The 15,410-nt window shown below is 37.9% G+C and overlaps 1 protein-coding gene across 1 annotated transcript; it reads right to left on the bottom strand.

Moving 5' to 3' along the window:
• Positions 1-1,524: 1,524 nt before the first annotated feature.
• adora1b (adenosine A1 receptor b) lies at positions 1,525-13,127 on the bottom strand. Its single transcript, XM_006628388.3, has 2 exons — positions 11,721-13,127; positions 1,525-3,551 (listed from the first exon to the last, which is right to left on the bottom strand). Exons 1-2 carry the CDS (start codon positions 12,059-12,061, stop codon positions 2,903-2,905), a joined length of 990 nt encoding a protein of 329 aa, XP_006628451.1. The 5' UTR covers positions 12,062-13,127; the 3' UTR covers positions 1,525-2,902.
• Positions 13,128-15,410: the final 2,283 nt, after the last annotated feature.

The following is a 15,410-nucleotide window of genomic DNA, read 5'->3' as shown; positions in this document are numbered from 1 at the left end:
TTTCTTTGTTTTTTTTACCTAAAGAAGGTCTTTATTCAACAGTGGCATTTTCATCAGTGTAAATTGTGTCAGAAGGAAAGGTCAGATTAATTTTACAAGGATACAGAGAATCTTAATCTTTAATTTTCATAGCCGATGGATACTGTGCATATGTACAGTATACTCTGATTTGCTTTTCTCTGATCTCCCCTGAGCATACAATGAAATAAAGAAGGTCTCAGAATGCAGACTCTATTCTTTATTATGCCAAACCAAAGAAAAAGGTTTATAATACTTAAATGACCAAGTAGTTACTATTTACAGACAAAAGGTTTGTCTAGGGCTGTTTACTGGGGCAAAGCTTCAGAGCTGACAGGGATGAAGAAAGAGAGGTGAAGAGATGACACGGAGAAAATGCATTGCTGAATGTGCCTTAATTGTTTAGCTGAAAGGAAGTAAACAACTGCTTTACATAAAAGACATTTCTTAAGAGGATTTATTTTAGAGCTCCCTGAGATACAGCACTGTCTCCCTTTACAGATCCAGGTACTCTTCACAGGCTTGCTTTCTTCGTTTGCCTTTGGTTTAATGTTTATTCTATGACTGTTGAAACTGAGGAGTTTCCTAAAAGAAGCAAGTTTAGCAACAGCTTGTTACAGACCCTTTGTGTAAAAGAACAATGGATCCTGTTTCAAGCTTTTAATGCACTTTCCCATTATCCCAGTTTTTGTCCTCTGGTTCTTTCTTCAGTCTAAAGAACTCCACTGGGCTGATTGTGTCAATACTTGTGAGGAGTTTAAATACTTGAATCGGATGCCCTATATAATTTTTCTTTATAAACATTCAGTTTTCAGTTATATATGAATATCAGAAAAGATATTCTGTTGGCACCCACTTTATGCCAGATGGTGTAGAGTCAGTCTTGGTACTCAAGGCTCACCCAAAGCACATGAGAGAACAGCTGGCACAACCTGAGGACAGTGTGAGAATTTGAAGACACTCCAACCATATTTTTATGAACTGAATTATCCATCATGTATATAGTGAAATTCTGGTAATAACTGTAGAAATTGTTTGGAACTAATATGGCTGCATCTGCCATACTAGGCGGTACTGTTTTTTTGGAGGGCACATCATGTACATATGGACTCTGAATTGGAAGAAATGGTTAGAAAATGGATGGATGGTAGAGCAGGTTCTTCTTCACAGAACACAAAATACATTGGTGTAGATGAAATGACAGAATGATATTGAAACTGAGCAGGGGAATGCTCAATATTATATTAATATACCATAATTGTGTTACTTATCTTGTGTTTCCCTTTAAAACAAAGAAAAAGGTACAAAACTAGGCAAAACCCCTGGAGTCCTGACAGAACATCACAATCCACCACTACAATTACTGTCTCCTGTTGAGTTACAACAGGAAATAATGAACACTAAATAAAGCCAATCAGTGATTATTTAATCCCCTGGTTTGACACACTAGCATCTAACAAGACTTTGTGAGGGCAGGAGAAAAACATTAAAACCACCACAGCAGTGTCCCTGTTCATCAGTGTTCAGTTTAATTTGTTTTACTTTAATTCCTCCATACAGTGATGATACTCAGATTAGTACAGTTCAATACTTATTAACCTGATTGCTTTAGTGCACCATTGTTCCAGTAAGTGAATCACATGTAAAACAAGACATTTATAACAGCGGTATTCTGCAGAATGACAATACATTTATTGATCGGCAATCAGACTGTTTTGTTCTATCCATAGTGTTAAATACATCTGTCAGTTGTGAATTAGACGTCAGTAACTATCTTGAGTGAACAAAGACATGGAACAGAGTAAACACAGAACTCATCTGTCTTCCATATCTTTTCACCAGCCATTGGTGTGTTCGACTTCATTATTTTCTTCAGAATATTTATCAGGTACAACTGTCGAACCCAAACAGAAGTAAAGCAATGAGCGGTGAAAGTCCTGACCCCCTTTTTGGGTCTGTAAAATAGTCCAGGCTATACAATCAGTGGGTCTGCATTTGTTAAAAAAATGCAACACTGGAGCAGAAACACACAGATGAGAAATATATGTCAACAAGGTAAATAATACTACAAGAAGTTATCTGATACTGAAACGGGGGATTAAACACTGCAGTTGCTTTCAGCATATACCTTGGTGAAATATCTCTATATTAGAATGAACAGCAAAACATTTTTTATGCAAATGAAATCTAATTATTGTACTCGTAATAAGACATTGGCACTGTGGTTGCCCTTCACCTGATCTGGAAAAGTGCTTTGAGATCCTGCTCATCATGAATAAGAGCTCTGTCAGTAAATTGAAACAGTATAGGATTCTGCCGGTGAAGAGGGAAATCAGACTGCAGAAATACAGAATCTGTGTGTCAGCATTAATGTATCTTGTTCGTCCGTAAACCAGCAGCAGTTCTTAATGTTCTGCATTAAGGCCTATTACTGTTGTGCAGGTTGTGGCACTTGTCTTCCTCTGAATCACCAAATAAATTATTCATATTTCAAATTACTCATCTAATTTGGTGGTTTAGCTGATACTTAATCATTCCAAAATCAACCTTGGTTACCGACATACTTTTACAGTTAACAATTTAATATATTTTTAGAAATACACATAAACCTACATTTTCTTGCGGCACACATTAAGAACATTTCTCCCCCTTTTCTCCTGAAATATTCCTCTTCCCGACAGATAAGTGAGAATATAATTTCTACACTTCTCATCAGAAGAAACCATTTAAGAAAACAGCACGCCTCTCCTCTCTGTAGTGTAACCTCAATTTGCATCAGCACATCAGGAACACCAGAGGCCAGTGTTGTGAACTGTAACAGGTCGCGATGGTAAAGCCCATAGAGATGCTGTATGGAAAAATATCTGGAGCCTGCCTGCCGAGCTCAGATGGAGTTACGTCCCTGGAAGTCTGACCGCTCACTCTGAAAGTTGGTGGGCCGTTTCCTCTCCTTGCAGCAGAAGTAATGGTTCCATATTTTGAGGAACGTGGATCGGAATTTCTTTATCCGGAAGGCGTACACAATGGGGTTGACAGCTGAGTTCCCATGTGTCAGTAGGATGGCGATGTAAATTAAAATCATCGGCTTCTGGCAGGAGGGACAGAATAGTGTGATGCAGTTGAGGATGTGCAGGGGGAGCCAGCTGATGGCAAACAGGAAGAGGACCAGGGCCAAGGACTTGGCCAGCTTCAGCTCCTTGCCATAGTACTTGCTGGGGTCCGAGCTGTTGGCCGTCACTTTCTTGTTGAGGTGCTTGTGGATCATGTAGAAGATCTCCACGTAAATGAGGACCATGAGGAGCAAGGGAGGCAGGACCCAGCCGAAGAAGTTGAAGTAGACCATGTACTCCATGCTGATGACGTTCTCGAACTGGCAGGTGACCGTGAGATCAGAGGTGATTTGGGTCCCGTTCTCCTTCATCTTCTGGAGGTTGTTCCAGCCCAGCATTGGCGTCAGGCCCACGATGAAGGACACTGTCCAGCAAGCCACCACGGCTGCTCCAGCACGCTTCTTTGTCACCACCCTCTTGTAGCTAGAAAGCAGAAACAGAAACATCTCGTCACCACCTCTGCCTGCTTTCAGCACACAGGCAGGGACCACAGCCACAGACGCCAACCCCTTGTGTGTATTTCTTTCAGAAAAGTAGATCTGTCAGTAGAGCAGATCCCTTGTTAATGCTGAATAGTTTAGAGAGCCTCCATGTGAATTGTATAAAAAGCACTTTATGTACATGCACCCCTTCTATGGCAGAGGCGCTGTTTAATTTCTGACACATTTTATAACATGCAAAGTGATTTCTTGCCTTGCTTCCTGAACGACTCCTCATTCATAATTAAATTGGATGTATGGGAGGTCGGTAACGAATTTAAGAAAGAACACTAAACCTAACCTTGATAATACTGGTGCATGGTAAAACTAAGGGCCAAAACTGAATTTGTGCGGAATTCCTTCCTTAACGAATGAAACATTTTCTGTGGTTTTCTTTTGGGACTAACCAATGGTTTTTAATATTCTCACACAATCTGGAGTCATCAATTATTTATGGATTCAATTTACTGCTACAATCCCCATACCACACAGTGCATGCATTCCCCTCACAGGCCCATTTGTCTGCCAGGCCCATTCACATTTGACATTCTGCAATCTCCACAGTGCTCAGAGCAAGCAAAGCTTTCCACCATTACTTTTCCACCACTTTTCAGATTACAGGCAAGAGACTTGCATTACCACCACTGTGACTGTAGCATGCTAAAATGGACAGATACATGGACAGATGGACAGATGATAAATGCTTGTCATTCTGCATTCCTCTGGACAGTCAAAACAGCACCATTACGTTGGCCTATAGAAGGGTGGACAGAAAGACAGATACATGCAAAAGACACAGAAAGAGACACTACCTCTTTGGGTTTCATTGTAGCATTTGTAAATGGTCAATTTATTGGCTGATATATCTCCCCAACCACAAAAAGAGGAGAAATTGAAAAGAAAAAAAACGGATGTATTTCACTGCAGGAATAAAGTATTCTGGACAATCCTGAGGCCATTCACATTTGCTTTACAAATGGCACTTATTTGAGGACATACTGTAGAAGAGGACAGTACCTACTGATTAGAAAGCAACTTCCAATAAGCAGAAAGCTAATGGGAAGCTTTTTATTTCTCTTGTATGTAATTGATCCTACAAATGGCTGTTTTCCTATCATAAATAAAAGCAACAACCTCTTTCCCTTTTAAGAGTCCGTAGGCCACAACAGTACCAAAAGCCTACTGAGGTCTGAGGTTTACACAGAACAAACAATTAATACATGGTATATAATGGGCAGGAATTATCTCCTATTCATTGTATCCATAAGTATTATGCTCAGAGATAAGTGTGAACTGGTTTTAATGATGCTTTTTGTTATTGTTAATGAAAACAAAGATACATCTCAGTGTACGTTTTCTTTGGTTGTCATTTTTTTTTGTGAAAACTTGAAAAACACTTGATCTATGTTCAGTAGAAACAAACCTCTGAGATAACAGGTAAAGTGTCTTTTATGAAAAACAGAAAATAAATATAAATATATCAGTACAACAACATACAGTACAAAATATTACATTATTGTAAGTAAATTCGCATTTGATCTCATAAAGACACTTTATCGATATAAACTATTTAATAGGTAGCCAGTAAGCCACATGTTCATGTTTAATAATTCTACCTTGAACCTCAAGCATTTGTGTCTGATGGTCAGGAACTAAACTGTCTTTGTCACAATTATTAAACTGATAAATTATTAAATTATTTGTTCTCTATGTGGAAATAGGTAAAAAGTAATCCAGGGAGTCAGTCTCTCTTTACTGTGGCCACAATGTATCTAAGCAGTGAGCAATGTCTGAAATGATTAATGATGGTGTAATATTTTTAATATAAAAATACAGATGTAACCTACTTTTTAAATCTGTGAATATAAAACAGAGTTCATGAGAGTAGCAGAGTTCTGCTAGTTTTTTCTCTCAGCTTTAATTAGCTTGTTGGTTTCTTGCTGAAAAAACTATAGCAGATTTAAAAACTGGTAAAGATACAAACTCTCACAATGTGAGAATTGGACAGTCTGCACATTGTACTGGGACAAAAAACAGATTTAAGTTTCTAGTTTAAATCAAAGCAGCTCCTCCAATACACAAAAGGATGTGTGTTTTCATACATTAAGCATTGCTGTACGCACGGTGACTACAATAGGCTGGCCCACTTCATAGTCAGAGACATACAGTATTACTGCTGGGCACTGGAGGATGGCAGCATTTGCTGGTGAAGAATGTACCACTCTTGCCCAGTAAACCACAAAGATGGCTATTGTAAAAAATAAAAGACTGGGATGCAATCAGAGAGATTCTGCTAATGACAATAACATGGTTGAAAATGCACAGAGCTAATATGCGTGAGAACCACTCCTTCCTCTTTCTACCACATACAGTACACACAGTAATATAGATGCAACAAGAATATCAGGACCTCATTGTCTGACCTCAGCGAGCCATCTGCCACATTCATGGACTGAAATATGAAATTTGGGAAACACCATAACAGTACGTCTGATCCTCTCTGAGAACTATATTCTATGTAAATAATACTGTATGTCAATAAAAAATTCAAATATTACCATACACTACCCAGGAATTTTCATCTGCTTATACTGTATATTCATACTGTAGCAGTTCAGTTTTCTTGTAAATTAAACGAAAAGCACCTCTTCATAGACATATCTCAGGATACAAGTAAAACAATAATTGTTAGGCTAAGGCTACAGTATATTGACTAATGCTGTAAATAATAAGGCTGGCTAGCACACTGTAAAATCCCTTGTCAGTCCTCCCTCTAAATAGGTGGCTCATGAGCCCTGAGCAATTCAATTCAATTTATTTTTATATAGCACCTTTCACAACACGGTTGCCCCAAGGCACTTAACAAAGCCTTGTGACAATACATGACATTACAATACAGACAGAGAAAAAGCCAGAAGACAACAGAGGAGAGGAATCAAAAACTCCTCAGTAAGGAGAAAAAAAACCTCTAGGAGTCCAAGGTCAACTTGCTGCCCAACCCCAAAGCACATGAAACTCACAACAGATAGCCAAAATACAAGGAAAAGAGACTTTATTCATATGAAACATCTCCATTCACACATACAAACAACCTAATAACCACAGCTATCACTGTGAATCCCATTATATCTCAAACATTAAATTATCCCCATGTGGAAATTTGACTCTTAGCCCTCTATGAATCAATTTAAAAGTACACATCACCTGAGACTCTATACAGACAAAAGAAGCATAAAGAGACTAGAAGTAGGTCAGCTGACGCTGTCATCCTCATCAGCTGGCCTTTAAAAGCCCTTTTTTTCTGATCTCTTTAGGATAGTAAACCATTTCAGTTGTGTTTCTATTCTTAAATTCCAGCATTATGGGAGTAGGGGGGATTTAGCAACCATCATTTTGCAGCTGAAATTACAAAATATATACTGTATATTAGTCTGATTTATATTTCTTAACAAAGCATCGCATATGAAATGAACAATAGTCTTCTGGGGGGTTCTGAGAAAGCATGCTCCAATATGCATGAACCAAAAAATGCATTCCCAGACAATCTTCTTCAAAATAAAAAGGTGTTGTCCAATAATACTGACACTGCTACCTTGCCTTCAGTTTGGACAAAACCTGGTAAAATATATATATATATCACTAGCTCAGCCAAGAATCCAAATCTGAAAAGCAATTTCAAACCAAATGGGATATCTTCAAATTGTAGAGCACACTGCAACCACCACAAGGTGTCAGTCATTTGCTACCTAAGACGCTGAATCTGCAGTAGTGTTTCTATTGACCGGTGTCTAAGTATTAGTGCTGACTGTTAAATGTGCAAGCTTGTTTCGGACAACAAAAAGCATGTTGGCACTGTATCAGGAACAAGATTATTCACTAATTTGTGAAGAGAGACACATATATAATAAATAAGTGAATTATATTGTTTGTTAACTGCAGAAATGTCAAACCTTATATTAATATCATATATTTACTGAAGACTGAGAATTAGTTTTAAATGTGTTGCCTCTTGCAGATTAAAGATAAAATATTTGGAGAACTCTCTGTGTATCTTCCGCTGTGGGTTGGACTACTGTACTTAGACTTTTTTCACTCTGACTGTTGCAAGTTAACCTTTGTCTATTTGTGTACAGGTTGCTTGATGCTCTAGATTATAGCTGGAACATAACAGCTTGTTGTCAAGGAGAGAGAGAGAGAAAGAGAGAGAGAGAGTAATCAAGCATTAATCTAAAAATTTAATCTTTTCAGTGATATGAAATCCCAAGCCCTTTTGACTTTCAGTGTCATCTGAAGGGTCAAGTATTTAAAGCTTTCTCTTGATATTGCTAATGCTCAATATCAGAGTTCAATCACTCTGCTAAAACACATTTTAGATTTTTCGAAGGGGCATAATGAACTCAGTTTGTTTAAACAAGCACCAAATAAAGCCTGGCTGCCTGACTGTCTGGTGTCTCAGAATTAGGCATTTGTATGCCATGCTTTCCCCTGTATTTATGTTCCTTGTATTGATCTTTCTTAGTCAGCTTTATTCCTCAGACCTTCTCAGCGGAAGCTTTTTACATCTTTCTCACCACAAATATTCTCACCCATTTTGGAACTCTAAATGCCAATGGGAATAGTATCACCATTCTTTCTCACAGGGAGAGTGACTACCCTACTGACACATTCATGGTGGGAAACACAAACCAAACAACATTTCCCTGCTCTAGCCGTTTTCATTTTTTTTTACACAGACTATTTGAATGCAGCGTATTCTGAATTGTTTGCATTTAATCTGTTTTTAGTTTCTTAAACCCAGGTTCATCTCTCCCTTTTCTCTTATACTGTAGGTAGAATTTTCTCCTCCTTGTGAGGCTTGCACCTCTGCATACAGTGCTGTATGTACAAATTGCATTATTAGAAGGTATGTAAATGTGTTTTATTTCAGTTTCACTATAGTTGCTTTACAGTGCAGTAAATAACAAATAGTAATTACTAAAATTAACAGCTGTTTTTCCCTTCATTCTTACCGTACACTCACTGGATTGCTAGTGTTTACATGAACTTTTAAGACATTTTTTGTCACTCATTCTTTGTTTGCTAAAAGTGACTAACTGTACTTTCTCAAATTGTGGTTGGCTCAGGTCAGATTTTATGGCATTGTTTTCAAGTGAAATATTTCTTATAGCCTGCAGTGACATACTGTGAACAGCTACAATGAGCTCATAGTGCACCCTTCACAGCAGACAGCTGATTGCAATATCAATTTGTAGAACAGAGACAGTTCTTGCTCTAATATGCAATCTGCAAGTAAACAGCTCATTCAGCACTGTCTTTTCCTGATCTGTATCTTGGATAATCACTACAATCTTGTTTCAGCACTTTAGTTTGCAGTTTGAATAGAAAATTGAATATATGAAAAAAAAATCCTGGAAATCGTTTTTTTGATAACCAAGTATATGCTGGAAAGAAACAGTTATGCTTATTTCCAATTAGAAGATTAGATTATACATAATTTGTACTTTTGTCCTTGCAGGCAATATGGTAAGAATTCAAAAGAATCATTATACCTGGTATCCATCTGTGATTGTTTCCTGTGTTACAGAGATTTATTTATGTAAATGATTAACTCTTATACATTATGATCTTGGTGCTACATATAGAAAATGTACAGAACCAGATGTGTGAATTACCAGCTTCCAATAGAATAAATGGCATTCAAATTTCTGGGATCATACATTGCAGGGACTTCAAAGGTCTGTGTATTCTTCTGAAGGGTATATCAAAACCTTGTTCCAGAATTGTTCTCTGACAGGGATTCTTTTCACAAACATGGTTATGAACTCAGCATTGGAATATGTCCTCTTGAAGTAGGTTGTAATACATTTGCCCTTCATCTCTTAGGCCAACAAGATGTATCAGCAGATATTTTTAAAATAAATCTAAAGGGTAAGATCATTATTTTACTATAGTGCTTTCCTTTTGTTATCTTTAGTAAATGTTAGATAATTGGTACAATAGTTTTAATTGCTGATTGAATATGGTAATACTTTAAGTCAATACTATTGAGGCTCCACAGTAATATTGTGCATTAAATAAATATTAAGAATAAATACAAATTTGCTTTGTGTAACAACAACAACAACAACAACAACAATAATAGTAATAATTCCTTACACTTATACAGTACTGTATAGCACTTTTCTGGACACTCCATTAAAAGTGCTTTGTGCCTCCCATCCAGTTACTGGCCAGTCTCACATCGGTTTAACTTCAGTGGGCGGCCAGTTTGGAGGCTGCAGGGTGCTATACAGTAATTGCTGGCAATTACAGTATATAATAATACTGCTGTATTATAAACTAATATACACACCAGAAATTTCCCCTTTTGAAAAGTAGTGGACTACAGATTCATTTGATTCAAAATATGCTATATTCATATCCCCATAGCAGATGTGAAAACAAGCCGAAAATAGGTCCAGAAAAAGGAAAGTTCAAGGGCAGGTTGAATTAAGTACTGCTCTTCGGACAGAAGAAACCAGACATGAGACATTTTAGAAAGGAAAACTACCAGTCTTCACTAAAATGATCTGACCTAATATCTTTACCAACTGGAAAGGTATTTTCTGTCATGGGCTTTCTCAGTGGTGAGTGCTTAACATTTTTGCAAGAAAGGTGTCATATATATATAAAAAATCTTAGCTGACTTTATTCCTGGTGTTGTGTGGATGGGTAATGTGCAGCCAGACCCAAAAGCATCTGGTCTTGGATATACTGCATATTTTACTCTCCACTAGTTAATTGCAATGGGAATATATCTGATTTCTTAAACCGTGTTGATTTATAATTAATTTATTTCACGTTAGGCGGATCAAAACAGATTAAGGATTTGACCAGAAACGATTTTGTGAAAATGGAATATGTTATACACAAAGCTTCAGCATACAGTATGTACAGTATGTCTATGGGTGAGTAGACCAAGGACTCAAGTCTCCATTACTGTTTGTAACTTTTCACGACTGATTATCTTAGTGGAAGATTTGAACGTTACCGAATTTAAGCAAACCAAAGATATTATAAAAAATATATAATAATGTAATCTTGGTATCCAGTTGTTAGCAAGATAGCATTAATGTGTGAATGAATCTTAAATTGGAGAGCTTGTTTTCTGCGTGGTAGTAGATTATTGAAAACGAGATATGACGAGTAAATATAGCTGTCCTTAGCAGGAAAATATTTTGTACACAGTAAGAGCGAAAAATTAACCTCGTAAGCGACTTTTTTTAACAACGTCTGTGAATTTCACAAAAAAATTCAAGGTGACACAGAACCATGCAAAATAGCAGCATAAACACTCTCTAGCTCCAAGAAAGCGTTTCCACGATCATATTTCACCTACAGATTATGCAGGATGAGTAAAGCGACGTAGGTATCAGTTCCTTACTAAAAATAGCAACACATATCTGGTGAAACTGCTATTAAGTATTGAAACGTGAAGACTGTTTTCCCCCAGGAGAAATCCAGGGTCGTTAACGGGTGGTATGACATGCAGAAGAATGTTATTTCTAGCTATCTTAATGAGCATCTGAGTAGGCATATCAGTGTAGAAATATTGACTTTATCGTACTGTCGTATTGTACAACAACTGAATTATTATTATTGTAGTAGTAGTAGTAGTAGCTGTATAGAAAAAAAATAACTATAAAAACAAATTCCACATTACAAGCTTTACAAAAAGACCCTTTCGTAAACCTCCTTAGGCCAAGATATTGAGGTCCACAGACTGGGTGCTGCACAAAAGCAGCTCTATCGCCACACTGTGTGTGGTGTGTTCAGTCCATTCAGTGATGTCGGAACACTATAACTTCAAGTCTCGTATTTTAGTGAATTTTCCAAAAACAACAACAACAACAACAACAACAACAAAAAACCCAGTATCAAGCTATAGAAACGGAGTATGCACAACCATAGCAGAGAAGGTAAGACTCTTGATAAATCTTCACCCTTCTGTAAAATCGGTAAACGTATTTTTTTTATCTTAGCTAATGGCAATAAATGAGAATTCCCGGGTCATTTTTTTTATCATCATTCTTAGCGTTCAGGTTTGGAGCTTTCATTGAAGCTGCTACTTTACCTGGTGGGTATCTTGACCCGAAGGTAGCGGTCAATGGCAATAGCCAGCAGGGCTAGGATCGAACTTTGAGTCAGCACGAGCACCGTGCAGGCTACGAGCAGGCAGCTGTAGAAGTGAGTCTGTAGCCCGATGCTGATGGTGATGGCCAGAGGGATGACGAGCGCTCCTACGGCTATATCAGCCAGGGCCAAAGAGACGATAAAGCAGAAAGTTGTGTCTCTTAATGAGCGGTTGATTTTCACTGCCCAAACTACCATTACATTGCCCAGTACAGAAGAGACGGCTATCACTACCTCCATTCCTATATAGAGCACTTGGGATGGTCCCAGCTGTCCAGACATCCTTAAAACCGTAAAATTGAACTCCAGAGCAAAGAATTTACGTACCCCTTAAAAACATGAGAGTCTAATTATGTACGGTAAAAATGACAATCCAGTCATATTTCCAGGACCCGTCCACAAACAAATCTTGATGTTAAAAATTAATTTCACCTTTGTGCAAGGAGGGATGCCACAAAGTATTTTTAAATCCAGTCTGAAGGCATAATTCGTCTTGGACAATCCGTGAGAGGTAAAAAAGGTCCCACATGTACACTAAACATGTGTCCCCTTGATAAAAATCCAGTTAGACTGAAATGTTAGCACATGTATCCTGATAGAAAAAGGTGCACCCCGAGCCCCGCATTATCTCACACTTCGCTCGGTGCTTTCCGAAATGCCAGTTACAGGACCTCCATCCATTGCATGAAGGTAAAATCCTTCTGCGGTTTACATGACAATTTCCATTGTTAGCACAATTTGTTGTTCATTATCTTAAGTCACCTTCAACAATCTTGTTTCTCTCGTTAAATAAACAACCCATCGGAGACGTCGGGCGAGTACGCACGGTTTTGAATTAAGCAACGAAATGAGATAGTCTGATGGCAGTGTCGCTCTTAACTACAGCGTTTTTGTCACGTTTTCCGTTGTGCGGTGGTGGTCCTCCTAAGCATTGCGCTGACCTTAAACAGCTGTCCTGATTTTTTATATCCTTTATTACTATTAATATTTATTATGTTTTTCTTCTTTTATTCTTGGCGACCTATTTCTCTTGTTTGCTCTGCAGGCTCTTCCCTCTTTTGAAAGCAGTCCTGTCCAAGCAGTCCATGTTTACACCATCATTCAAACGCAGGTGGCGCAGATTTTTCCCTTTGTCCCGTACAAGAAAAAAAGGGAAAGGAACACAGTATCTTTCCCACACCCCCGTGCGCTTTGCTTCGTTACTCGCACCAGGTCATAATCTTCTGGTCTTCTTCCCCGTTTCATGCGAGCTGCTCAGCTTCTCGCTCACTCGCTGGGTTTCGACAACACGCGTTTGAATTCTGACAGTATGACGTGTGGCCGTAATGTGTGACAGTGCATGGAAGGTTTTATTTGCTTTGTTGATTCATTCAAGTGTCCTGGTCCTGGGTGAGGGGTGGGAGGGTATGATATTCATTTAAGGGAGGCTGCGTCTACCTCTACCTTTTTTCTAAAAAAAAAAAATTAATTGTAGTCCTCCATTAAAAATATACATGGTAAATGAGGGTCACAATACTACAAAAACACACCTTGTAAATACCTGAATTACGGTTATCATACGGTTATCATAGTTAAAACATGTCTCCCTGTTTTTACAAGCCCAAGCAGGTTGACAGCCACTATTAAACAGAAAGATTAAAAAATGTCCAGGTACAAAAAAACAAAACATGCAGTCCGTAGAACTAACTAAGCGAAAGTGTGTCGTGAGTCTAATAGAAATGGATGATTAAATCACACGGCAGGTGCACATTGTCCAGAATGTTTAGCACTCAAAAGACTGGAAACGGAGGCACGTACACAGGTCTGTAGGCAATCGGAAGCCCCTTTGAATTAAAAAGAGCGAATGTAGACATCATATGTTTCCCTCACCCAGCCTTTTCTGCGCGATCGAGGTTCAAAAGTACCTATAACAACCCAGTTAACCACCGGCCGACTGCGTTTTAAATACCACCTAAAACCACATTTTAAATGAAGAAAGAAAGGTAGTATTCTGCTCTCTATGATTTGTGATCTCTAACCGGACAGTATTATCCAGTACCAGGAGTATGTGTGCTTTCTATATAAACAAAACGCACAAAACGCACAGAAAAGTAACAGGTCGTCAGCCCATTTACTGTAGCTCGTTTGGTCGATAAATAATCTTGTACATTACGAATCTCATTCTGACGTTTCTTTTAATGAAGCCAGTACTGACAAAATGGCTGGGCAGCGTGCTCCACACTCCAGCAACCCTTTGTGCAAAAAAGCGTCTCGTGTTCCGTTCATCGTATTTTCCACTTAGGAAAAATGGGCTGACATTATCAATGCCTCTGAGGATTTTGAATACTTCAGCCACATCTCTTCATAGACAACATTCTGTATCTGTTTGGTGTTCTCATAGACTGATTCCAGAGTAGTAATATTTTTTGTAACATGATTGCCAAAATGGTTAACCATTTTGTAAATAATGTTTTACTAATCCAATGTACAACTTTTAATTTCTTGATTTAAATTCTACAGTTTTAAACCTTTATATCCTAACATTCGTTCACCTTTCATATTGCCACCCTATATTATATGATGTAAATATGTCAACATAAGCACCTACAGTAAGTATTTTTTATAGGCAGCTTCTTCAAGTTCAGTTTTACATCTTAATAATACAGTAGTACTCTACATGCAGTATGTCTGTTATGTGCATGAAACATCTGTCAAGAGTTTGCCCTGCCTTGAGTCTTTCTGTATTTTAACTTTCTGCTGCAGTATATGTTAATCCTCCGATTATATCATTATAGTCAATTGTAAAATGTCAAGTGAATACACACATGTATACTTTTATATAAGCAGACATGGAATTGAAAGTGTAATTTTTTCAGGAATTTATACTGTATACAACCTTTCAGAAAAGCTGTTGGTTTGTTATGACATGATCAGACATTTGATGAAATGTGGAATGGAAAAAAAACATTGCTTTTTGCAAGTCGCAAGTCAGGGCATGACTTCTGTTTCATTTTTGCAGTGCTTTACACAATATGTGATCTTTGAAACACATCACATACTGTATTTGTACGCAATACTTATTTTTTCTTTCTGTAAATCTACTGTAACTTCCCAGTGTTTGCCTAGTTTCTGAGTATAAAGTCAGAAAAGGACCCGGATCTGATATCACCCAGTCTGAAGTGCGGCAGTTTTACTTCAATAGCAGAATCTATTACACCCCAAACTAAGGCCCCAGGGCAAAGGGCTTGGTTAAGTCATGAAGGACTTAACCATGTTGTGAACCTGCAGATCTATGTGGTGTTGGTAGTGGTATTTTTCTTTACTTTGTTTTTGAAACTAAATGCATTAACTAAGGGTGACCTATAAAACCCAGTGGGTTGTTGTGGCTTCCTAGCGCCAGTGTTGGCAATCCCTAATATACAGTTTGCCATGCTCAGAAAGAATTATGGCTCTTCAAGGAGCTATAACTCACAATATTAGTAATCAATGTCCAATCTCAATGTGGACTGTCTGGAGACACATAACAGCCATCAAAAAGGCCTACTGTTTAAATGAGCTGTTTCACAAAAGTGTAAATGTGACAGAGATATTTGACATTTACAGAAGAAATCATGTGAATTAATCATGGTAGAGCCACACCACAAATAACATT

Source organism: Lepisosteus oculatus, chromosome 5, assembly GCF_040954835.1.
Source record: "Lepisosteus oculatus isolate fLepOcu1 chromosome 5, fLepOcu1.hap2, whole genome shotgun sequence".
NCBI lineage: Eukaryota > Metazoa > Chordata > Actinopteri > Semionotiformes > Lepisosteidae > Lepisosteus > Lepisosteus oculatus.
The sequence above is the reverse complement of the archived record's forward strand: the minus strand, read 5'-3'. Positions and strand labels throughout refer to the sequence as shown.

Excerpts from the sequence above, each read along its gene's own strand:
- adora1b (XM_006628388.3), bottom strand. The coding sequence starts at position 12,061 with ATGTCTGGACAGCTGGGACCATCCCAAGTGCTCTATATAGGAATGGAG. Across the intron at positions 3,552-11,720 it reads CGGGTCAAGATACCCACCAG|CTACAAGAGGGTGGTGACAA; the intron begins GTAAAGTAGCAG and ends TCTGCTTTCTAG.